This window comes from Podarcis vaucheri, assembly GCF_965113315.1.
Source record: "Podarcis vaucheri genome assembly, chromosome: 1".
Lineage (NCBI taxonomy): Eukaryota > Metazoa > Chordata > Lepidosauria > Squamata > Lacertidae > Podarcis > Podarcis vaucheri.
In genome coordinates, this window is record NC_138759.1 from 95,330,465 (window position 1) to 95,357,501 (window position 27,037).

Sequence of the window (27,037 nt, forward strand, 5' to 3'; positions counted from 1 at the left end):
ATTGGATAATATTTATGAAAAAATCAAAGTTTAAATGGGTAAAAATGATAATGTGTTATATTTTTAGAGTAAGTGGAAAATAAGAGATTTAAACTTAAACTGCAATTGAAAGTACAAAGAAACACATGAAACAAGGTTATAATTTGCTGATAACTTTATTGTCAAGAATGCATTATGTGGGAGATGTGGGGATGTCCGATAGAAATTTGAAATAAGTTGTTGAAATGGTTGTGATTTTTTGTCTTTTCTTTCCTTCTATTCTCTATGTTCTTTCTCTTTTCTGTGTTATCTGCAATTTGGAAAAAAAATGCAATAAAAATTATTATAAAAAAAAATATTAAAATGTTAGACCAGTTGTTGCTTGGAGAAGAAAGTGCGGAGAAAAACAACAAAAGGGAAAGATACACACAGAAAGAAACAAAATCTTAGACTGAAGTAAAACCAAAAGACAAAAATGTTGGTGGTCCTGAAGCTGAGCATTTATTTGAAGTGAGTAATTGTGAACATAGCAATGTAGTATGAACAGATAATGAGAACAGGAAGCTTTGATTATTACAGAAGAGTGAGTTATTATCCTTGTTTTTTATGCAAGCCTCCCCCAAGTGCAAGTTGAATGATGGTCTGGATGAAGGGAGTATATAGTTCTAAATGTGTACTCTGGCCCATGGACTGTAATTAACAGTGGAATTTGGTCTCCTCTCTTAACCTCCTTTTGCTTGTGTGTTCCTCCCTGAGTACAGTATTACCTTTCATAGGATTACTGTGTCAGTCTTCCAGAAGGAAAACATCATTACCATCATTCATACAAATGCTAATTTAGCCTGTTAGTGCCTGTGGACTGCTGCCACTGAGATCACCCAAAATATTCAAGTGATAGAAAACACAAAACAGTCCATGGAACCAAACTTAAACTGGACATTAGCAGGTCTAATTCCACACCCATTGCTGCCCCCTCTCTTCCCCCTCCCTTGATCCCTCCTTTTACATCTGTCAAACTCTTAGTGCTCAAGTGTAGGCTTTTAAATGCTGCCGGTGTGGATCCAGCTTATTTGCTACTTTCTGCCTTGTGATCATTGCTCATAAAGATCTGTTCATGCATATTCTCTGATTCTGAAGGTGTACATTTCACCTGTCACCCCTTACTAATCCGATTCCATTCTTATCATGTTTATATACAGTAAGCCTGAAAGTTATGCAGGGTTGATGTTCCCTGGGATCATGCCTAAAGCCAAAGTCACCTATAGTGAAAAACACATTGGGAGCAAAAGGGTGGGTGGGATTGCTAAAGTTTTTTTTACTGGAAGCCCACCCCCTTTCTGCCACCTTATTTCCCCCCCTAATTGCTAAGTGCATAAAGCTAAATGCACACAAGTTAAATGTGCATAAGTTGCAGGCTTACTGTATTTGTATATCCCAAGGTTTCCATACTCAGTAACTGACAGTCATGCTCTTACAAGCCAAGCTAATCAAGGAAAAATGAACCAGAAAATACAGAAAAAGGAGGGGGTCAGGCTGGGGCATAAGATGCACTCCTATAAGTATGCAGCTTTCATAAGGGATGCTGAGGTTAATCTATGAAAACAGAAGGCATATGAGGACTAAACCCCATTCTTTGGAAGCTTTGCTCCTTCATTCTGTATGCATGAGGGGCTGCCTGTTGGTAGTAGTGGGGTAGAGGTAAGAGTGCCATAGGATGAACTCTGACTCAGATTAAGTATTCACAAATAGTAATATTGATCTGTAGCAGGAAAGCAGAACCTGTGGCATGTTCTTGTTGAAATACAATTCCCATCATCCCTGAACATTGGCTATGTTATCTGAGGGGAGTTGGAGTCCAATAACATCTGCAGGCCATAGGTTTCTCATGCATGATCTTTAGAATTTATCCTTGATTTTTTCTACTTCAACCTTAAAGAAATGCTCCTGTTATGAAAGGTAAGAGTTTTCCCATCCTGCTTTGTTCTCTCATCTTAAACACTGCTGAGAGTCTGTCCAATGAGAGACAATTGCCAGACAACAATTACTATGGAAAGTGAATAAGTGGTAAATGACTTGTATGTTAATAAGCTAAACAGATTAAAACAGCACCCTCAGTCATTTGAAATCAAAGCAAGCTACTGTGCTCAGTAGGAGTACAATTTAACAGTTCCAGGTTAATTAATCTTCAGTTTGCTTTTAATGACAAAAATCCAAGGCACGTGTAACATGTACAATATGCATAATTCCAAAGCTTTGACAAATATATTTCATTGAAGTTTGTATTTATAGTTTGTTTGTTTGTTTGTTCATGACTTTTACTTGTATTGAACTAGTTTATCATATAAACAAACAAGCACAGTTTCACTTTACTGGATTGACATTATTGACTGAACATTTGTGTGTGTGTGTGTGTGTGTGTGTGTGTGTGTTACCTACATACTACTGTATAGTCTGATCATGTAACAAAGTATTTGTGTCTCTAGATTGACCAAGGTCTTCCTAATTATTTAGTAGCTGATCAATGTATTGAAGGCTATTCTTAATTAAATTTTGAAGAACATGAAGACAGAGCTACTGTTTTAGATTGCAACAGGGAGGAGCCAGTTTGAGAGTCTGTATAGACAAGGGATAGAAGCACTTGAGAACATGGGCATAGCCAAGGGAGGGCAGGGAGGGGCAGCTGCCTCCCCAATCAATAGAAAGAAAGAAAAAATACATAGCAAACTGAGATTCTGCCCCTAACAAAAGGCCTGCCCCCCCAAAAAACTCCTGGTTATGCCTATGCTTGAGAAGCTTGTTTACACCCCTGAACCACAGGGGTGGAAATATTGCTCCCCTTTGCCCACCTAAATGTCACCCCTGAAGCTAGGCTCTCACTTTCAGAGAACCTGTTATTTCTCCTGTTAATACTTTAATTAGGTTAATGACATTCACCTAGAAAAGCCTCCAGGTCCTGTCTTTCATCTAAATCTGCACTCTCTGGTATCATGATAATTGCATGCCGCTTTCCTACAAAGTTATGATCAAATTTTAGTGTCCAGCATCTGAAGCTACTTGTCAGATGCCATTGGTTAATTGTGGGTAATCTGCCCCCAGCCATATAGCTTCCTGCTAATTACCATGTATTTAGAAGACAGGGTATGTTGTTGCTCAAAGTATGTATGTGTGCTGTGATGCCTATCATGGCCAAGCATCAAGTGAGGTCATGAGACTTCCATCCTTTATGAAAGGCTTTAAAAATATGATAATAATGCACTATCAATGCTGCAATCTTTTCTAGGCTTGAGCATCAAGGATCTCAGCTCTTGACTCTAAAATCCATTCTGTCCCAGCGCTATCTCTGTATAGTGGTGTAGCTCTAATATGTAAATAGCATTCCTGCAATGATTGTCCCCACCCACCCATACTTTTGATCAATATACTTTGGCTGTTCCTCAGGCTATTCATTTAAACCAAGGCTCTTCTCCGTTTTGATCCTAAGTACTGCAAGGCACAGATCCCTTCGTATCTTCTTCTGCAGCTGGAAAACTGAAGTGAAGCTACAAATTCCACACATTTTTTCAAAGTGTGTGCATTTAAATTTAAATGTGAATTAGCATCCCACTTAAAAACTTCAAAAACAAGATACGCAAAGAGGATTTCAAGCTTTCTTGTTACTAATTTGTGCTTTTGCCTATTCATAGGATGTGACTTTGTAAGTCACTGTTTGGATATGTAAGTAAATAAGGTTTTCAGTTGCAGTGGCATCAGCTGCTACACTAATGGAAAACATATTGCTGACTGCACAGTAACAACCTGCCATGTCAGGAAAACTTCTAGTTGTGGCTCACTTTTGGTCCTCCAGACATTGGTGGACTACAGCTCCTGTAGTCCCTAAGCTTTGGACATGCTAACTGGGGTTGATGGGAGTTGGTGTCCAACAACATCTGGTTGGCCACAGGTTACCCCTGTTCTAGTTGTGTGGGGGCACTGAAGGCCCATGGACTCTCCTCATGCAACCTCCACATCTCCTTTTTGTCCCGCCCCCTTGCAGGCTTTAGACTTGAGTCTATAGCAGAGCTTTCCAAATTTCTCATGTGACGTTGTGACACAGTTTTTAGACATGCATCATCTTGTGACACAGCAAAAAAAAAGCTCGACAACTTTGGCCTTACCCTCCTAAAGAAAGCTCGACAACTCTTGTCCATGACAATGGGAGTACTCATATGCTTTTGGTGGATATCACATGTAATTCAAAATTCAAAAATATAGGAAGTTGTATATCATTTATAAACAAATTAATCATACACTGAAGACAATACAGCAAAGATACAGTATTGACAATTATAACAGTTAAACAGCCTCTTTTACAGGAGGTGGCATAACATATTTGTTTTCTATGAGTCCAGGCCACCCTCACCTTCTTATCTGGGAAAGCATCAGGTTTGGCCAGTTCTGTAGAAAGATAAATTTGATGTGAGTTTTTCCATAGTTAACTAATTCCACATCCTCAAGAACCAAGCAGCTATTATTGGATTTATTTCAGTCTACTGAGCACACTTACTGACATAACAAAATGTAAACACAAAAATACTTTAAAATGCTTGTTTGAGAAAAATGGGTTGTGAGATATGAGCCTTTCTGTGACCTGGTTCAAAAGTCTTTTCTCCAGGCTATATTTACAGTATTTTTGTGTATTTCTTTATAATATACTTTATATGTCTCCCTATAACCAAAGTTTTCTGGGCAGTTTGTCATACGTTGTCATACGTGTGGAGGAAAACCTTAAACGTTGCAGAGTTCCCAAAAATAGACCAGAGGCAATAGTACTTCATTCAGCAGAGCTTTACTTGTGCTGAAGGCAAATGTAGCATAATGGTTATCAAATCCAATACAATTAGGATTGGCTCAGTTCATGCAAAATCCAGTTGCAGCATTTATAAACTTAACTCATAATAAGACTAAACCTTAGCACTAAAGCATCCTATGTACAGAAACATCATACCAGAAGGAAGTGAGATAGAAAGAGAAAAGTAAGACCCAGGCTTCTTTTGGCCTATATTTATAGTCAGCATGACTCTGCAGAATAGAGATAAAAGAACTAGTTCAAAGCAGCTTCGCAGAAAGAATAACCCAAACAATCATTAACCCTTCTGCCTCTGCTACTCTCACACAGAGAAGCTTCTAGTAGCTTCTAGAATTAATCAGAATAGAATAGAGTGCCTATGACATTACTGGTAATAAGCAACTGCCCTGTAAACGTCAGCAGCATTTGGAAGCTTTTTAAATTGTTATTTTTGGTTTGCAGCATCAAGTTTATCAACACTCAGTCATCAATTCAACAGCATGTACGCATGCACACACAGATACACACGAACCCACAATAAGGACCCAATACACACCATTGCATTTTATAAACGCTCTTTTGGTGTGTGTGTTTCAGCTCTAACCATGCCTGGCATCACTATCTACCATACTAGGGCATCTGCTGGGGCCCATTCACATTAGGGCTGATGCCTTGTCCCACTCACATTTAGCCTCTTGTGCTCATGGACAGAGTAATCTGATGACGGTGACAGTCCATTACTGTGCAGCCACTGGGAAAGCCTACTTGTAAATGTGAGATTGGCAGCTGCCCCACCCCACCCCACTCTGTGACTGGCTTCTACCCTGTAATGTTGCTGCAGTGGGATACCGCTGCCATGAGTAAGCCTGCTCTTGGGCAAACATGAGGGCGGTTGGCAGCTACAGGGGCATATCTGGGGGGGGGAGGAGTTAGGTTGGCTCTGGGTGGGCTACCTAGGGCAGCTTCTCTGGGGCCTTCCAAAGCCCAGAACCAAGCCTGACTCAACATATATTTATGGACTTTTTTGGAAAAAAGTATTAGGATCAAATGCTATCTGAGTCAAGGATTTGTTGTGTGATCTTGGACAAACCAGTTAATCTATGCTTTATATTGGGAATGATAACAAACTATGTCACAGGGTTCGTTTGAAAGTTAATGATTGCAAACTCAAAGAAACATACATAATGGCAACAACTGAGGAAAGGAACAAAATCTCAAGTAAATAATATGATAACACTTAGTAGGAGGACCACCTGGATTGACACACCTGGATCAGAAAAGAAGCAGGCCCAGTGTCGTGACACTTGTGTGTGATTGCATCTTCACATTTCTGTGAGTCATATACCCTGTGCTCCTGAAGGCACATTATTTATCCCATGTTTTATCCCTACAGTGAAGATGTCTGCAAACGAGGGTTTACTGTCATCATTGATATGAGGGGATCTAAGTGGGACCTGATCAAGCCCCTATTGAAGACTCTTCAGGAGGCCTTCCCTGCAGAAATTCATGTTGCCCTGATAATCAAGCCTGATAACTTCTGGCAGAAGCAGAAGACAAATTTTGGAAGTTCCAAATTTATCTTTGAGGTAAGATTGAGAGCCTTCTGTAATGTCTGAAGAGTTTCAATTTGAGTAAAGACCACATATATCTAGGCAATTCAATCTATATTGGTTAATTGAAAAAATCACAGTCAGTGTTAACTTAAAAAAAGATAATGCCCTCAAGTTAAGTGGGGAAGGATGTTCATGCTACAATAGTTGCTGCTCCTGCAAATTATCTGCTCCTTATTTGGCTTTTTTGACAATTGAACAACCCCAACAATAGCAAGGTTTACTTTTGTATTTTCCCTTGTGGGTACAGTCAGTCACAAGTTGTAGGTAAGCTAAAAAGAGCAAAGCTGACACTTGATTGACTAATGCGGATTCAGGAGCTTGCTGTCAACGAGAGGGATGACCCAATAAACCTCCTTGTCATTAATTCAGGAGTACTTTTGCAAATTATTTTTCTTTTCTCCTGAAAAGATTGAATGAGCAGGCTGTGATTTTGATTGGTTGCATCTAAGAGAGAGAAAGATGACAGCTGATAGGCTGTTACCTTGCTTTGCACATCCCTTCTCCCTTCCTGATGAAGTTTGATAATGTATTCCTATTCATCTCTAGTTCTCCCGAGAGAACCTATCTGAATAATAAATGTATCTTCAGAGTGCTTTAAACAAAAAGGCCTCCTGTCACATCTTTGTGCCGAAAAGGCCGGTTGTGACAGGAAAGAATATTTTTGAAGTGGATTTTAAAACCAAGTGGGGAATCTTTGACCTGCATTGACATATTTTATGCTAAATGTAATCATCACCTTAAAACTTTAAAGGGTTACTGTTCAAGATGAGAGACCATAAAAGCTTGAGGTGCGTTTTTAAAGGTCTACTGTCTTAATTTGTATCTGACTGTCTCCATAATTGTAAATACAATACAATGGAGTATTGACCTGGTTCCTGTGTTGTGGAGTATGCCATGGCTAATTATTTACCATGGACACACTTTTCTGAGCTGTTTGCCTGCTTCTAAATCAGCGGAGAAAATAAGCCACCACCCTGGCTCAGGGTTCCATCCAAACTAGGCGTCATAGTTTATTCCACTCTCAAGAAACCATGCTCATTAAACCAAGAACAAAACTTGGCTACAGATGGTGATCTGTTGGAAGTGAAAGAAGCCGTGATCTCTGGTCTTAGCATAATATGTTTCTCCTTCATCCTAGCAGAAAGGAGACAAACAGCCAATAAATGTATACCTTAGTGGTTTACCATGATGTTTGAACAGGGTCACTATCTTATGTACATGTTAAAGTGTCACACCCCGGTGATCTCATAATATCTTCACCTTTCTTCACCTTAGATACTAAGGTGGAAAATGAATATGTCATGACTCTGGTGTGAGGGTGTCTGTTTCCTCACTTAGTCAACAGGTTGAAAGTGGACCTGAGAGAATGTGGAAAGGGAACTATGTTACTTAATCATGCACTGTAGTTCACTTCCCAATTCCTCACATTTCCTTGTTCAAAATGCCAGCTGTCTGGATGGTGGTTGCCCAGGTCCTTGTTGTTGGCTTCCTGAAGATCACTGTGAGAATAGAATGTTGGACTAGATGTGAGAATAGAATGTTGGACTAGATGAGCCTTTTGTTCGATACAGCCGTGCTCATCTTATTTTTTGGGGGGGGTGTTTTTTTTATCATGGTCTCTCCCCAAAGCTGCCCCTTAGTGCTACATGACTTGGATTTTAAAGTGCATTTTCCTTCTTTGCTTGTACTTTAAAATCAAAGAGGCACAGTTTTGCTGAGACACTGATAGCAGCCCAGGCATTCAGCATAGGCTCAATCCAGAGCTGGTGAGTGAGTGGCGAGCCAAAGTGTTTTTTGCCCACACCTAAGGTTAGGGGTTATAGGGCCCCTAGACCTCTGCCCAAAGCCCAGCCCTAAGAGCACCATTGACTGCTGCCAAAAAAATTATGTATATAAAATTAGTATTGCACTGCACAGAAGAAATGTTTAAAATTTATAGCTATCACATCTTATTCTTAAGAGTTATCAACTAGTTTTCAATCAAGTTTGAACTTTTCCTGTCCAGGTGAAAGTCACCATATTTACAAGCTGGAATTGGTGTGGGTGCAGGGGAGACTCCTTTTGGGGCAAGAGAGCCTACCTCCTTTTAAAGATTTCAACCTTTTAAAAAGCATCAAATTATAATATACATCAGTTTAAGCATCCTACAATATGACCTTATACAGATATATTGTATTATTTCCAATTGCTCTAATACATCTTCTCCTTATTTGGCAATGGATGTCAGTAAATGTCAGTGGTGCAGACCTGAAAATTCTAACAAAGTGCAATATCTGCGATCAGCGTTGGGAGATGGAATTGTTATTTTCTAAAGTAGTGATGTGAAGTGAATCACCTAGTCTAATTCTTGGAAATGCCCCAACTGCACAGTTTGCTTTGATATATTCCATCTTCTCATTGCATTGGAATCAGAGGCTTACAGTAAGGCTCCCAAAGTGGCACATTCTGTTCTGGCCTTCATAAGTAGCCTCCCTGCAGTGCTTTAACTTCTGTAGCAAGAGCTAGGTGATTAAAAAAACCAAAAACGCCTCTGTTCTTCTTTATAAATTGTCATTCAATGCCTACTAATAATTAAAAAAGAAATACATGTACGGTACATAAAACAACAGGAGAAAAAGACAGGTCAAACTGCAACCAAATTACAATGCAGAATAATCCAATACTGACATGAAATTTCACCGAAAACCTGGAAAAATAACCAGGACCTGCTGCTGAAAGCTTAGTAGTGTCAGTGCCAGTTGTATCAGAACGATGGTGCTCAGACTGAGTTCTTGCCAGATGTGCCTCAGGTTGCCAGTTCTGGAACTTTTGTTGGCTGAAGACTGAACAAGCACATGTCACAATTCTGTATGCTTTGGTGGATAGCAGGGAGAAATAAACTGTACAAATGGGAATTTCAAAAGGCAATATTTTTAAATTGTGGGGCTTTTAAAAAAAACTAGAGCTAAAGTGCAGTACAGTGGACGCTCGGGTTGCAAACATGATCTGTGCGGGAGGCACGTTCACAACCCACAGCATTCACAACCTGCAGCGCTGCGTCTGCGCACCCATGGGTTGCGATTAGCCGCTTCTGTGCATGCGCAAAGTGTGATGTAGCGCTTCTGTGCATGTGCAAGCACCGAAACCCGGAAGTAACCTGTTCCAGTACTTCCGGGTTCTGTGCGGTGCACAACCTGAAGCATCTGTAACCTGAGGTATGACTGTTTAGTGAGTTTAGAAGGAATGGTGAGGTATAGTTATTTTAAATGTAGCATTTTGGGTAGGGATAACTATTTGCACACTGTCCAAGAATCATTGCAAAAGAACTGGAAAGTCATCAAACAGTGTTCTAGGATACATGGCCAGGCCCTTACCTTCATTTCCAAAACTAATAATGTAAATGACCATCTATTCCAGGATTTCCTGGTTTTTTATTCCAAGTTAATTTTTACTGCCACAAATTCATTTGTGTCCTCACCCAACAAAGACCACATAAATTACAGTGAGACTGTTTATTGAGTGATAGTCAGTTTCTCCCAGGGCATCGTGCTAGACCTAAAGCATGGCAAACTTCAGTGCAAACACTTCTTTAGCCATAAACACTACTGGGTGGCCATATGCAACAAATTCTTATCTCATGGCCTAACTTATCTGTTAAATGGGAATAATAAGTACATACCAGGATTGTTGATAGAACGAAGAAGATAAAGCTTGGAAAGCACATTGTAAGTTTTATATAAAGTAATAGTTTAACTTTTTTTCATTATGACTCATAGGTAGTTCTTTTTATCCATGGCAAGTTCTTCTGTAAATACCTCAGTGGCATTTAATTTTTACATTAATTTGGCTTAATCATATTTTAAAAGGGTTGAAAAATAGCAGCCATATGGAAGCCTGTATGATCTGCCTGTGGGAAAAGCCAGTTGGAATAATCTGAAAGAAAATAAGGAGCAGTGAGATGTGTATTTTGGCAGGGTAGAGCACCTGCTTCCAGTCACACGCCTGAAACCTATATAATGGCTGTATAATTCAAATAGCAGAATCCGGTGTGATATCACATATCCACTTAGGAGAACATTCAAGCCAGAATAGCTAAAGGCAATGGGGAAGAGTTGTATTTACAGTGATACAAAATACACTCTTTAGTTTGAAGGGATATGTTGTGGAAACATTATTCCCCACCTTCAAAAAAAAGAACTTTCTAATGATCACTTTAGATTAAAAAGAACCAGTGATTCAAGAAAGGTTTGCTGCTGAAAGTAGAATCAAACGAAAGCACAAGTTCTTAAAGTTTGTGCAGTGATTATGGAGTAAATGTAGTCCCTGGTGCTCTTTAAAAGGCTCCCCGCCCCCAGTGAAATGTATAAGTTAAAAAAAGCCCATTAACTCAGTATCCTTTTCATAAAAACCCGATGTGTGGTGCCATTGGCTGGAACATTGATGTTGGATATGACAAATCTGGCTTCAGATTCCAGCTCAGTGGGCTTCCTTCAGCAAAATCACATCTTGTGTCCTGAATGCATGCTTCCACAAGAATGTCTGCAGTTCAACTAAAATCCCAGCAAGCTCATCTTTGTATAAACCAGTATCATGTTGTGCAGAGTTTGATACATTAGCTGCATGTTACCACCCACAAGTGAAATATTCATGGTCTTTGCACATGAGTACTTAATGCTTTATACTCAGCAATGACACTGAACAGTAGATTACCTCAACCAGACATACCTCAAGATCTCGAACAGTGAAATGGAAAGTAAGAGACACTTGCTGTATAGAACTGTCACGGGAAGCATTGCAAAATGTTTATGCAAGAATTCTGTGGGGAATTAATGGAATTACAGTTGTGTTATTACAGTTGTTATTCTCTAAATGCTGCCATGACATCTCTGAGTTGTGGATGGTGGGGGAAATTCTTACCCGTCCTGGCTGTCAATGTCCTTTCCCTCCTCCGACCTACCTTCCCATGACAAATAGCTAGATAATTGTAATGTTTAGATCCCAGTATTGCAACATTTCTCATTCTTTCACTGATAACACATTTCAATATTTTTTTTTATGCCCTTAGACAAGCATGGTCTCTGTTGAAGGCCTAGCAAAACTGGTGGATCCCTCCCAACTAACAGAGGAATTTGAAGGATCCTTGGATTACAATCATGATGAATGGATAGAGTTGAGAGTTTCATTGGAAGAGTTTTTCAACAGTGCCATCCATTTGTTATCCAGGCTAGAGGACCTTCAGGAAATGTTGGCTAGGAAGGAATTTCCAGTGGATGTGGAGGGCTCAAGAAGACTAATAGATGAACACACACAGCTCAAGAAGAAAGTAATTAAAGCTCCAGTAGAAGAATTGGATCGTGAGGGCCAGAGGTTATTACAATGCATACGGTGCAGTGATGGTTTTTCTGGTAGGAACTGCATTCCTGGCAGTGCAGATTTCCAAAGTCTTGTGCCAAAGATCACCAGCCTTTTGGACAAGCTGCATTCAACTCGGCAACACTTGCATCAGATGTGGCATGTCCGGAAACTGAAACTAGACCAGTGTTTTCAACTTCGACTTTTTGAGCAAGATGCAGAAAAGGTAAGGGGTAGTATTCTTCTTCTTCTTGAATATTACTGTGAAATCAAACGGCAACATTGTAGCCAAATAAATATGCTTCTGCAATTAGCAACATCAGGAATTAATCGGGGATATAAACCTCAAGTTGCTAGCAAATGTATTTTATGTGACTTGTAAAGTAAAATCACCGAACTAATAGTTGGAAGTAGCAAGCAGTACGAGAGCCAAGAATAACTCACCTCTGGCTGTTCTGAAGAAAACTGATCTGCTTTGGATATATACAAGTAGATGTAAGGCACCCCAAGTTAAGCTTTGCTTCTTTCCACCAGGCTTTCTACCAGAACTGGTTGATGTGTTGAGAAGGGGTAACCAACTCAGGAGTTTTAGTCAGGAGTTTATTTGTGAGAAGATAGAAAAAGAAATATAGGAAAGGAAGCAATAAGTGAGCTGCTGAGGGAACTGGTGTATATGCTAGCTGTAGTAGGCTAGCTGTGGCAGAAGCTTATTCACAGAAGTATAGCCCCAGCCATGAAGTGATGGATAGTATAATTATCTAAAAATGTATTTTAGCCATGATGGGCAGGGAGGTCAATATATTAGTTAGGTGTCAATATGTAATATGAATTGCCAGAGACGTCCCTTCTGCTCTGAGCAGGTGGTGCTGATGGTGCAGCAGTGAGCTGGGAGTGGAGTGGTTGCTCAGCTCCAATAGGTGACGGGTTGCTGCTGTTTTTTCTCTTCCTCAATCCAATGGCCAGCACCAAGCACAGGAGATGGTGGTTCTGAGAGGCAGTCAGATCTGAATGTGCATTGTTCCAGAAAAGCCCACTGAGGCACAGCAATGGCACTACTGCCACTCTAGAAAAGTATGATTTATTGTAGCAGGAACAAGGGATAAACTCAAGTGCTCTCCTCCCCTGGCTAAAGAGATTTCCTAATTGGTTAGGCGGATACTGTGGTTTCACAAACCAGGCTTCAGTTTTCTATTTCTTAGAGATTATTAACCTTACATAGATGGTGGTAGTCAATTGGATTTTGGTTTCTTTCAGGCTTGCAACTAGAAACCAGTAAGGAAAAAATGACATGAGGTTTTCAGTTCAGGATAGAACCAGTCAGTCTACAAAGTCATAATCTGCTGAGCAGCACACACATTTGGTAGAAATCAGGGGACTGGGAGGTAGCAATCATACCAAATTCCATAGAAAAACTTGGTTTGTTTAGCTTGGTTGGTTTTTGTTTTTTCCCTTCCAGCATGCAGAGAAGAAAAAACCCAGGGCCTCTAAGATTCCACAGGTGCAAATGAAATTAGTCCATAGAGAGAAATTGCAATCTTCTTGTGGTTGAAGTCTAAATGCCATGATTCAATTAGGTCAACTGTGTTGCATTCATTGCTGAGCAATAGGAGGCGGTTCACGTAGTGTGCATCCCCCACCACAGTGATGGCCTGATTAATTCACATTGGGATCTGCAGGAAAGATAGTCTCAGGCTTTGCTATTCAGATTAATTCCTTACCTGAGAGAAGGACAGATAACTGCAGTTCTTGATTGTGTCTCTGTTGGACAGCAAAGTAAGATAGGGTTATTTAAGCATAAGAAAAAGCATAGCATTTAACTGTATCAGATATTGTGGTGGTGCAACCCACAGCCAGCATAGTTTTTCAAAACAAGGGAAGGTATTGGAAATATTCAAGAAATGCTAATAAGTTTGTGTAGTGGTGGGAGTTAAAGGGAAGGAAGGGCAGGGTGGATGCCTCATACTCTACTGGAATAAGCACACTAAGGACAGAAAATATTTATCAGCCTACATACTGTCTGCAGACCTTCTGGAAATACTTAATGTTGGCATGCATCCTGGTTTTTCTTTTCTTTTCTTGTGGGAGGAATTTCTCAGTTATTCCACAGCAATCCCATGTCAATATCATTATCTCAATGCATCTGAACTAAGAAAACTTATGTGGCAGTGAGCAACCAGCTCACCACTACTGTTAGCATGGCTGGTACTTAGCATATGATCCAGACCATAAGAAGCATGTTTATTCTCAGATGTTCTTTCCCCCATCTATTTGCTAGATATAAATAAGGAGGATAAATAATCATTCATGGCAGTAAGTAGAGGGAATCATGCACTAACACAACTCAAAATATTTCATAAAATGGAATTTTATGGCATGAAGAATAGCGTCTCAACAATCCTCTGCCTTTGTGTTGAACCATGACTGGGGGAAACCCTGGTTCAGATTTCTGCAGCCTGGGTCAGTCACATTCCCTCCAGCTGCTGTTAACTCCCAGAGCTGTTGTGAGGGAAAGCATTAGGGGAGGGGATCCTCACCTCTGTGAAAGAAGGGCAATATAATATAATGTACCGTATTGCCCCAAATATAAGCTGCACTTTTTTCCAAATTCTGACAGTGAAAAGTTAAAGTGTGGCTTATATTTGTGACCTTACATCACCGGCAAAGCGGTGTGACTCCCCCCGAAGCAGCGTGGGGCAACGCCACCCGCCTGCCACTTCCAAGCCTGCCCTGAGCCATCGGGGAGAAGGGAGGAGGCCATCGGCAAAATGGTGTGGCTCCCCCCCCCCCCCGAGAGCAGCCTGGGAGTGTGGGGCAATGGCGCGCTGCCTGCCCGCCAGTCCCAAGACTCCCCCAAGCTGTCAGAACGAAGGGGGGAAGCAGGTGGAGGCTGCTGGCAAAACGATGAGGCACCTCCCCAGGAAGCAGCCCGGGTATTGTCTTTTTCTCTTTCCCCCCTTCAATTTTAAAGGTGTGGCCTATTTGCGGGTGCGGCTTTTATTTGGGCCAATACAGTATTACTTAATAATAAGCCTGAAATTGTTACAGGATGATCCTTACAGTATAATCATGTGAGCTGATGAACTAGCATGGCATTTTATAATATATTGTGCTAGAATCCTTGTATGTGGAAGAAAGCTATTGAAGTGACAGTGGGTCTCAAGAAGAAGGAGGAGTTTGGATTTGATATCCCGCTTTATCACTACCCAAAGGAGTCTCAAAGCGGCTAACATTCTCCTTTCCCTTCCTCCCCCACGACAAACACTCTGAGGTGAGTGGGACTGAGAGACTTCAAAGAACTAGCCCAAGGTCACCCAGCAGCTGCATGTGGAAGAGCGGAGACACGAACCGGGTTCACCAGATTATGAGTCTATCGCTCTTAACCAGTACACCACACTGGCTCTCCTTTAATTCCAGTACTTGTGGAGGAATTTCAGTTAGTATTACTACATCAACAGACCCCTGATAGTAGGGTACCAGAGAGAAAAGCTCCTGAGCAGTTGAAGCTGACTAGCTTTAAATTTTCCCTCATAAAAGCCAGGAGATCCGAGTGCCTGTTGAAACAAACCTGAAATGTTCCAAAGTGAGGGGAGAATACACAATGCATGAGGTAGAAGAATGCTAATTATTTGTACTGTCAATTTGGAGGAGGCAGAAGCTGGCTGTCAGCCAGTCTCAATTGAGAGGGAAATCCTGAAGTGAATCCCTAGAATGAAACAAGAAAGGGAACACCAGCAGTTGACATCCACAAGATACAGTATTTCCCTTCAGGGCTGGCCAGGAAAAGGTAAGGCAGACCCCTGCTGTATGTGACACACAAGGAAATTAAACACAACACGCCTGTAGGCAGGCTGCTTACATTGAAGAGGGGAAAATGGAATTGGAAGGAGTGGAAATGGAATTGAAAGATTAAGTTGGCTAAAATGTCTGGACAATATAAGCTGCATGCAGGGGAAGCCAAAGTGCTTAGAGTACTTTAACAAGGAGTGGTGCATCCTACCAAACTGCTGATCATCAAGATCTTCTGGCCCCATTTGTGTGTTCAAAGCTTTCACAGCCTCTTCTGAGACCTTATTTGGGAGGCTAAAGAAGAGAGTGCTTCAGGAATCTAGGGAAGAATTGTCACTAGATTTTTTTTGTAAGTTTATAGAAGCATCCCTTTTTAGGGTTTTTTAAATATAAATTTATTTATCATTTTCCAACAAAACATACAAATTGACAAAACCCAAAATAACATCAAGTTGACTTCCCCTCACCCCATCTGTGCTCCCTTTCATTTCATCTCTGCTACTGCATTTCCACAATAATTGGGTTTTCTTTACTGCTCATTTTACATTAACCCTGCTAATGTTTTCAGTTGTTTACAGTAAGTTTTCAGATTTTCAGTCTTTATTAAAGATTCTTTCTTCCAGGTTCCTTATTCTTCCCATAAGTTTAACAGTTATGGAAGCATCCTTCAGACAAAGGCTATCAGAACAGCATGTTCTGGCAATTTACCAGGGCCATGGTAGCTCACAATTTGTGGTGCTATCTTCCTCCTACGAACTAATCTTTTACCTCTATTAATTGTAGATTTCCACTTTTAAGCCAGAATTTAAGCCAGAATACCAATGAAAGCAAAGGATCACCAGAAAGGGAAGGTGGTAAATTAAGGGAATTATTGGAATCCAGCAATGGATGACAGAGATGGGGATTTACTGTAGGAGAGCATGGTGCACAAGAAAACAGTACTTTGTTGTAGTTTCTTTGGAGAAAGGCATTTGGACATTCAGGGACAAATGCATTATCATACTCCAGCCTTAACCATTTCAAGTATTGCTTTCTTTAGATGCTTCATGAGCTATAATAAAATGGCATTACACAGCTGATGACAAGATCCTCTTTGCTAATAGGAAGCAGTTTATTTTATTACAGTCCATTAAGTGCAGCAGTAGTAAGTGTCCCTGAGCAAATGGCAAGTGTGTGTGTGTGTGTGTGTGTGTGTGTGTGAAAAGGATTTCCTGGAAATAGATTTTGGCTCGGTTTCTGGAAGGAATAGAGTTCAGCAGCACTTATCAATCAATAGAGTCATATTTCTTCCCTTCTCTGTTATGTCATCTTGTAAAAACTAAAGAGTATTTTAAAAATGATATAAGAACAGGAGTTTTTCTCTTCATTCATTCATTTGACCATTGGTTCTGGCTACTTTTAAATATTGTAAGTCACTCTAGGGAGAACTGTGTTCAAATTCCAACACAGCATTGGGTATACTGATATTGTTGGCATCAGTCTGTCTCAAGAAGCAATGGAGTGCACCTCCAGGGTGAAGTCAAACTACTGGAGAATCACAGCACCTGCTGTGACTGCAGAGACCGGTAACTCATAATTGTGTTGTTTTTGCTGCGTTAGCAACACTGAAGTAACCTCTCTGGGGCATAAGCCTGGGCAATTTGTATGGAGGGCCTGGAGATAAACTGGTATACATGGATATATATTATATATCTGTGTTGGTTGTATGTTCATGTATGTGTTTCGTATATATAATATCAAAATTATAAGTTGTGAGAAACAACAAAAAAGAGAGTTCTTTCTAGACCCAATTGCCCTTTCCCTCATACCTCCCACCATATTGAAATGAAGGGTGCCATAATGAGGCAGATGAGAGTTGAAAATACATAACAGTAGTTTATGTCTTTCACCTTTTTGGCAGCTCATTTTCCTGTTTTCAGAGTGCTTATTCAAATTGAAGCTTTTCAGGTAATTTTTCCACCCATTTGAAATAATTTGAATATTCCCCGTCAAACCTCTGTGCATGTGAAAGAGTGTGGTATCCTCTCACTTGGTTGGAGCCTCTGTTGCAAGTATTGGCAGCAATTAAAGACATTGCCTTGTTTTTTTCACATCCACATGTATTTATAATAAGTGCTGCAGCAGTGATGAAGAGACCACAACTACCCCTCTTTCAAAAGCTTAGAGCTCAGGCAGTCCTGTCTTTTTTTCTTAGGTTAGTATCATAACATTTGCTTATTGCAAAACCAAAGCTCTCTCAGGGGCTTACTATATCCTTCTGCAAATATATGAAAAGGAGGCAGAATGCTGGAGGGGGTGTGTGATTTGGAGGATACCCTTGAAATGAAGTCTCTAGCACTCCTAGAAGGAATGTTATAAAAGTTTAGGGTTGGCATTGGGGTAAAGCAAGGTTCTTCTGCCTTCCATAGTGCAGCAGGCAAAAATTCAACAGGTTAAGTATTTTCTAATACAGAAATAAAATTGTGTGAAATGCTTCACCTCTTCCCATTCTGTTTCTCAAACATTTTATTATGTGTACGGTCACTGATTTATTTTTGGGTCCCTCCATTCCACCTGCAAAAGGGAACACAAATATGTATCCTCATTTACAAGTGGGTTGGAGGGCCCAATCCAGGTACACAGTCCTGGGCACACAAAAAACCCTTTGGCAACCTTGACTGGAGGTTTGTCTTTTTAGAAGCAGAAAGGCTTGTGGATGTGGCAAACTGGACATTGAAAGCTATAACCTCTGGTTCCTAAGCAAGCATCCCACCTAGCATCCCTCAGTTTGTAAAACAGGCTACCCTACAAACTCTTGCTAACAAAGGGCAACTCCACCCCTTCAAAGCAATATAATATACAGTAGAGGAGTGCAAACCTCATGCAGCTTATTCCTTCCTAAGAGTTCTTCCCTCAGGGGCTTAAAAACATGCAGAAGGTCAAACTTTGACCTGCTTCCTCCAGACTAATTACAAGTTTGAACACTGTTAGTAAGTCATCCATCTTTGTTTTATTCTGGTCACTTCTGAGGAGGCTTGAACCATTCTCCTCTTTCCTTGAGGAAGCTGGCTGTGATGAAGCTTGAGAGCCCTTTGCTTTACTACTACTACTGCTGCTGCTGCTGCTGCTGCTGCTGCTGCTGCTACTGCTACTGCTACTATTAATAAAATTTATACAACACACTTTATCAAAAGATCTTAGGGTGGTGTACGTTAGAAACACATTACAAAACATCATAACAAAAACACGGCAAAAAGCATACTGACAGACAGCCTAATAGTAAAATAATTACAATATTAACAGTACTCTCACACATACTTTCACAGGCCATAGATTATTTAGGCCTGGGTAAAGAATAATCTTTTTGCATGGCTTCTAAAGACTTTTAATGATGGTGCCAGGCGAGTCTCTCTGGAGAGAGCATTCCACAATCGGGGAGCCAAACACAGCAATGTTTTAGATGGAATCTGAAGTTTATATCCGGAATGCAGTGCTAGAGTGGAGAACTCAGGTTCACCTCCCCACGCCCACTCCTGCCATGCACATTACCACAAACCTCTACATTCTTGTGATTCTTGTGAGATTCTTTCACACGAATGACGTACACCAGGATTCTACTTCTTCTATAGAATACCATATGGATTCAAATGCAGTGTAAGGCAGCCTTTCCTAATCTTGGGTTCTCACATGTCATTAGACTACAACTACCAACACCCCTGACCACTGGCCATGCTGGCTGGTGATGCTGGTAGTCATAGTCCTGAGGACCCAAAGTTGAGGAATGCTTGTCTAAGGAGTGTATGCAGCAAAAGCATACCAATCCACATTTTCTGAAGAAAGCTAGGTTTTAAGTTAGGTGGAAAACCTCTTTGTCTCCAGACATTACTGGACTACAACTCCCATAATCCCTTGCTAGCTGGAGCTGATGGGAGTTGGGAATCAAGTGACAACTGGGTGGCTACAGGTTCCCTGCCCCTGTTCTAGGCCCTATATATGACTTAAGGGTGACATGTTCCCTACTCTGCTCACTATCCTTCTGATGTCCATGAGCAGATCATAACTGATCTTTCAGCTTTGGAGTGGCAGCTCACATGACCTCCCATGTGCTCACTGCAGGTAAACAGAAAAGAGAAGGGAACAGGAGTGTTTACAGCACTGAGAGGGAGGGTAAGATTAGTGCAGTGCATGAGAGGTTGCAGAGTGTCCAGAGATGTTCAGAAAAAGCCAATGATTTATCAACACCGTGTCACAACTGAGAGTAGAAATATTCTTAAAGCAATGTCCCTTGATTATTCCAAGGGAATCACTCATATGGAGAATGTAATATGTGACCTGGGTCCTTCATGGATGCAGATGCTGCTTCCCAGAAGTGATTCCAGTGAAGACAGCAGCTGAAAAACATACTTCCACAATTGTGGGAACTGCTGCTGGGAAGCTACAGCTGAATCTGTGGGGGTTCTAGGTTGCATGTTTATGGTCTCCACGTGAATGCATTCCTAAAGGCAGTTGGGATGCATTATACAACTCTGTGAACTCTCTTGTAAGCAACTGATAATCCACCCCTTTCTGTTTTTCCCTCAAAAACTGGGTTTTTTTTGCTTCCCCCACCTCAGCAACTCAGTTACAGCTCTTATAATTTTAGTAGTCTAGATTTCCTTCAAAGCATATGTGGAGCTCAGACTGGTAACTGGATTGTAAAATCTGAACATGCTCTTTGGTAGATAGATGTGCCAAATTGCCTCCAGATCTCTCAAACTGTAGAAGCTTTGGATGCTGTTGCTTTCCTGAACAGCTATCCAGATTGTAGTCTCATTCCTCTGGGTACCATTAGCATTGTGAACAATGACTTCCCATCTTCCAGCCACCTGCAAAGAACTGTGTGTATGTGTGCGAAATAGCCAGCAAGCCGGCCAGGTCCTACCAGATTGGTCTTTCCTCTGATTGCCACTGAGAAGAGAAATAAAAAAAATCCTAGCTGCACACAATTGGTGCCCCTAGTTGCTTGCTTGCTCTGACTCCAATGCAAACCTGTGCTCATTTACTTGGGAGTAAGACACACAGACTTTAGTCAGACTTCTGAGTAAGCATACATAGGACTGAGCTGCATGGCAAATAAAATGCCTGTATTAGATGTCCATACAATACTTGTCTACCCCGTACTATAGCTTCTTCCTAACATAATACTAGACAGGAACCATTCTGTAGGCGGGATCAGAAAACAGACAAAAGCTGTAAACCTATGCATCTTTAATTTGGTTTAAGTGCTATTGCATATAATTCTGTTGAAAGATGTCCTCTGTTTTGACCAATGTGTGAGGAATAGCAGTGAGCTGAGTGTGAAAGCACAATAGGCAGTGTACTATGACCTCATTTTTGATTGACCTGTGATCTTACAAGGCACAGAAGAATAGGAAGCTTAGAAAATTCCAACTACAGTAGTACCTCGGTTCTCAAACGTAATCTGTTCTGGAAGACCGTTCGAGTTCCGAAATGTTCAAAAAGCAAGGCGCAAAGGGCTGTCTGCAAATTCAGTTGTGAAATTTGAAAAACACGCAGCAGAAGCCATTCGACTTCTGAGGTGCATTTGAAAATGGAAGCATTTACTTCTGGGTTTTCGGTGTTCAGGTTCCGAACGGAGACGTTTGAGAACCGAGGTACCACTGTACTTCTATCTTTTAAAATGATTTTTATTTTTGGTGAAGTTCATGAGCATACATGAGGAAACCCGCCCCCTCCCCCCAAATAAATCCACACGTACAGATTCCTGAAGCATCATATGTGGCAACAATATGTGTTTCATGTTGTTCTAGAGTACAAAAAAGACACATAAAGCAACAAAATTGAGAATATCTTTATTGACTTCTTTTTATGTATTACATGTATTACAACTCCCCTGCCATTTCCGGGAGTTAGCAGTTTTAAAATTGTAACTGAGTAGGGCCTGCTACAATTACAGAGAGCAAAATGCACCACAGAAAAGGCACAGGAAAGAAAATACGATTTTCTTTAATGACTTCTGGACTGCCCCCCACCCCAAGCTTGCCTCATTGTCAGGCTCCAGCGTAGAAGTGGAGTTTAAACTTTGAATCCAGATCACTACAAAATAGGGGGTTTGAAATTCACCCCAGAAACAGTGGAAGCATGACCAGAGCTTTGGGGGCACTGCGACTATGATGTAGAATGGAACATGGGGGGGGCACCAAATTTTGGCACAAGGCACTGCTGAAATTTGAGACCCCAAGGTCACACTGGGTGTGACGATCCAAATCTGAAAACTGGAAAATCAGGGGAATATTCTGCTGTAGGGACCAAAACAACAGGGTAGTTGTATAGAATGTGCTAGGCTTTTGCTTATGCAAGTTGTTCCTCCCCTCTCCCTGGTAATCACATAGTAATGGAACTCACAAATGGTATAACTGCACCTAAAACGAGACATATTTATGTTATTCTGTCTCCCCATTCAGATTAGTTGAACAGTTGTGAGATTTGCTGCCAGAATTCACTTTACTTTGGTGGCAGCAAGTAAGCAGCAAAGACACCACCCACATTTAAACAAATCTCTTTTCCTTCATACCCCTACCAAACATAAGGTGTCAGGGAACTGCCATCGGTTCAGGGGGGAGAGAGCAATAGCCGAATGGATTATAGAGAGCCTCCAGGGATCGTGGGAAGCAGCTCATCTTCAATGGAGGAGAGTAAACACGCCTCCAGTGGAGAGGAGCTGCAGGAGTCGGAAGTGGCGAGGCAGCCCCAGGACTCCTTGCCTGGGAAAAGCGGGAAGGAGAGGAAGGAGAGGGGTCCTCCGCTACCCGCGCAGTGGGTATCCGCGCAGAGAGGGGAGGTGCAGACTGGGCATCAAGAAGCTGCTTCGCTGGGGAAAGTTTAGGAACCGCCCACTCATGGATTCTGCCAGTGATTGAGCCAGCCACGGGAGAGGAGGGCTCCGGACAGATAAGGTTTATTTTGGCAGCAAAAACAAGGCTTCACAGCCAAGCAGGGAGATATTTGCCTGCTTGCTCTCGAGCAACTCCTTGGAAACATAACATAAGGAAAGCTGAAAGGTTACAGAAAATCATAGCAGATACAGCAAGGAATTTATGGCGATGTTGCTACAAAGTACAATATCAACCCGCAACAAAGAAATGCAATTGATTATTTGGTTAAAAGGCAAACAATAACTCAGTTAAGCCTTCTTTAAAAGAATGGCAGATCCACATTTCAAACAATAACTATGTTATGGAAAACCAGTTAGTATGAAAGAAAAAGTAGTAGAGAAGTAGAGTAGGGAAATACATTCTGATTATGTTTGTTTGTTTAATATACCCCTTAATATAGCAGCTTTCAAGCAGTGTGGCGCTTCCACATTCTTCTTTAGTTAACATCTACTTCTGCTTTATCAGCACATTGGCGAGTGTGAGTTTAATAAATGCACATATGTTGTGTCCTCTAGGTATCTTGTACAGATAGACTGGATATTGAACTATTCCTTTCATGTTTATTGTCTACTGTATTGATGATAGCAAAAGGAATACCAGTAATTGTTAGTACTACTTGTTGCACTAAATCAGGAGTGTTGAACCATTGTGTGTGCAGGGCAGGTCTAAACCCCACCCAAGCATATCTTTGGCTCCCAGACCACTTCTAAAAATTTTTGGTGGCATCTAGTATACACACACACATACACACACAGTGCTTTTTTCTGGGGGTACGCAAGGGTACGCATACCCCTAAACATTTTGTGAATCTTTGTACTTTTGTCCATTTACTGTATTCCCCCCCCCTGATTTGAACTATAAAATGGTGATTTTATTGCGTCAAAATGAAAGTACCCTAAACATTTTTTGAATGTTTTTAGAAAAAGCATATTTATATATATATATAAATTATTTCATAGATAAACGTCCATCAAATATGATTATCTCTCTAGCTCATTATCACTTGTGTTCCATGAAGGAAAAGCAAAGGCACATACTGTACAGTACAGCTAAGTGCTACAAAATTACATGTAATTCAGTGAATTATTCTCTCATGAAAAAATCCAACAAATTGTGTGCAGGCTTAATCCATGCAATATTTTGCTAAATTACCCACAAGAGCCTGAGGCCTCTCTTCAGTTGATACATAGAAATGTTCATTACCAGAAATTTGACGAAGGCCCCTACACATTTATTTTATTTCTGAGCTGGGATTTAAAGCTACGTCTTTGCTGGCTCCTGTAAACCCTCTAGCAGTAGCTTATTGCTATCTGCTTAAAGAAGGATACAGAGAATACCCTGAGCTGTCTACAATATACATTATTGAAACGAGTGCCAAGTTAAACAGCAGACCAAGTGCCAAGTCCCTAGAAGCAAAGACAATAAGATTTACGGAGGTAAACAAGAGAGCTGCCCATTTGTTTCCGAACCTGCTGATGAACTCATTAAGGTATGCAGTGCTGCAAGTATACTGTAGTAACAAATGTATCTGACTAATGGAGGAGGCACATCAGGGATGCCCTCAATTATTGCTCTGTAGAGCATTCTGTGACATTTATCCTATTTACCATTGGCAGCTCTTCAGGTATTTTTCACACTGGGCAGAAATACGACAGCACTTTGACTCCCAGATCACCTCCATCCACACATAAGTTATTGGGTTATGTTTCAGAAGGCAGTGAATGTTCTAGTCACTGTGTACCCTGGCAGGTCTATTCGTTCTCTTTGATATTTTGAAAGGGTAGAAGTGGGGAATATGATGGGAAAATATCAAAGTCTTTCTGTCTTTTAAACAACCTTCTTTTTGTGCTTGTTCATGAAGAAGAGCTCTAAAGAGAAAGCAAAATATAATTTTACAGTAAAAGTTCCTTCCTTTGTTTCTTTTTTTGAAAACCTTTTAACTACTCCAGCTTATAATGTCTAATGTTGTATATAGGTAAAACTACCATAGTCTCCAACTGCCCTGAAAATGCCGAGACCATCACGAAAACCTTTAAGTCACCATGGCTTCTCATGTTGTCCCGAATGCAGAGTCCTTTCATTGCCAGTTTCATTTGGGAATCTGAAGTGTCTGTAAGCCGCTGCCACCTGTGTGTGTAGTGTGCATTTCCTCTTTGGCTCCTGCTTTGAGAGAGACACAGAGAGTTCTGATCCCGAAGCTTGGCTCTTTCTATGACTTAAAATGAACAAGACTAGATTTCTAGAGATGAAGGGGATTTGAGGAAATGGGGAGGGGTTTTCTGGAACAAAAACACATGCCTCCAAAGCCCCTTCCTTCTTGGTTTCTCATGTGGACAGGGGGAAGGCATTGATCTCTCCCATGAGGTAAATTGGTGGTGCCTTCTGAAATCTGATGACTCTCCCCCTTTTGTGTATTTGGGTGAAGAGGGGTCGCAGCTGGGGGAGGGGATGCCAGGGGGTGGCTCTCTGTGCACCTTATCCATCTAGGAATCAACACAGCACCAGGATGCTGCAATTGCTTACACATTCCTAATTTGCTCAGAATTTCAAAACACTTAAGGGAAGCTTATGTATCCCTGAACCCAAAAGTTTTTATGTCCCTGGACCCCAAAATAAGCATTAGGATACCCCATATCTTTTTCCTCAGGCTTCTCTAAATGCAATACAGAAATTCAAATTTATCTGTGCTCGTGTCCCTATTTTCCTCTGAGAAATGTTGGAGGGTATGAACTAGTCAGCTGACATTTAGTACATTCATGATATACTATTTTACATGGCTGCAAATCTTAAATTAGCCACGGCCATTTGGTTCATTGTGCAGTTCCCAGTTAGCCCCTTGTTCTGAACATTACCTTCTGTGCTAGGGAAGGGTTACAATGGAGGAATTAGCCCACTAATCCATCAAACAGATTCCTATGAAAGTTTTCCCATCCATGCAATAGGACCACTTCTTTAACACTGAGTGATGCAGGGGTGGGGAACCTCAGGTTTTAGGGGCAAGTGAGTCCCTTCAGTTTTCTCTACCTGGCCCTTGAGACACTGACTAGGCGTCCCCATGCCACATGTCTCACTGGCCCTGCTCTACACCCCCTTCAAGCACTTTTAACTGGCTATAGTTTGCACTGGAACTAGTAGAAGAGCAAGGCCTTCTATAGTAAGCACCATGAAGAGTCACTTACTCTTGCTTTTTTCTTTGTAACAGTTGCCATCACCACAGAGTAAAGATAATGTCTGACTGCATCCTGACAGGCATGTCAGAAAGCCCACTCATTCCTAGGATTGTGTTAATAGATCCATGTTTCCTTGCATGGGGGTGGGGAACACCACGATTTGGCCAGCGTTATTTTAGCAAGCTATTAGAAATAATCAGTGCTATTTTTCTAGAAAAAGAGGTGCTGGAACTCACTATGTATGACTTCTTTGTTCTCTTATAATGATAATGGCCCCCACCAGAGAGGTTCTGGAACTGAGTTCCAGCGAGTTCCGGCTGAAAAAACAACCCTTGGGAAATAATAAAGATCAGATCAGAAGCTGCTGGATATGGCTGCTACATGCTGCTAATATCCTTTCGTAAGTAAGTTTGGAACAAGAATAGGAAGGAAAATATAAAATGCAATTCACTGTGTCCAAATAATTCTGCATTAGTCCATGTAGAGCCATTACCCAATCACATAAGAGTTATTCTGAAGATGGGGAAAGAAATGTTCTCTTGGTCCTTTAGCAACAATCTGTCGGGGTTTGTTAATTACTTAGTTCCAGGTTGATCTCAGCTAGGTTCCTCGTGAATAATGCACTAGATTGACTGTTTATTTTCTAGGGCTTGTTGCCAGATGGCTCTTGCCTTCTTAAATGGCTTTACCTTGGTTTGGAAAATGTTCACATCTAACCTGCAGTTACTTAACAAGATAAACCTAAGTTGTTTCCTAAGACAAAGAATTGTTGCAGTAAATCCCCAACACGTGAAGCTTCTCCAAGACAGAAAATGTCCAGGCCAAGTCATCCATTGCTGTAATGAAAGCTTCTAATTTAAACTTCAGAAATAATGTATCAGGTGGCTTCAGAAGAGAAAATTAGTGGGTGGGAGGGTGACAGAACAACTGGAATATTTTTTTCACCCAGTATTTTTTTCATTTTTGTCACATTGGAGTTTTAAATTTCTAATTAGGAATCCTGTTGGATTGCTTTCTTCTTTCATGTGAAACTGCCAAAAAAGCAATTGTAGGCATGAAATAGTTAACAGAAAAAAATACTCTGTTGCTAGTGAAAATGAAATGTAGAACCTTAAAGCTTCGAAAACCAGAGGAACACATTCTACAACCCTAAAATGTTGATCTCAATGATTATCAATCTCCTGTTCCATCTGCTGAGTTCCCTGTCATTCCCAGCACAGCTTAGTGGCATTATTTTTCCAGCTGTCCACTGCAAAACTCCTCCTGCCAACTTCCTAAAAATCTTAATCCATCCCTGTGCATTGGCCGGCTGGAAAAATGCCTCTTCACAGATTTTCTCCTTTCCCCACTTTTTCACTTTGGGGCTACAGTCATATAATGCACAAAAAGCAGTTGAGCACTGCTGTTAGAATGATCCAG

At 41.0% G+C, this 27,037-nt stretch overlaps 1 protein-coding gene across 14 annotated transcripts in view; it reads left to right on the plus strand.

Annotated features, from left to right (window-relative positions):
- KALRN (kalirin RhoGEF kinase) overlaps positions 1-27,037 on the plus strand; it is a 508,727-nt gene that overhangs the window by 251,024 nt on the left and 230,666 nt on the right. For all 14 annotated transcript variants that reach the window (XM_082234876.1, XM_082234882.1, XM_082234887.1 and 11 more), the window contains 2 exons: positions 6,198-6,390; positions 11,462-11,974. In XM_082234876.1, coding sequence (XP_082091002.1) covers positions 6,198-6,390; positions 11,462-11,974 — 706 coding nt within the window. The remainder of the gene's footprint in view (positions 1-6,197; positions 6,391-11,461; positions 11,975-27,037) is intronic.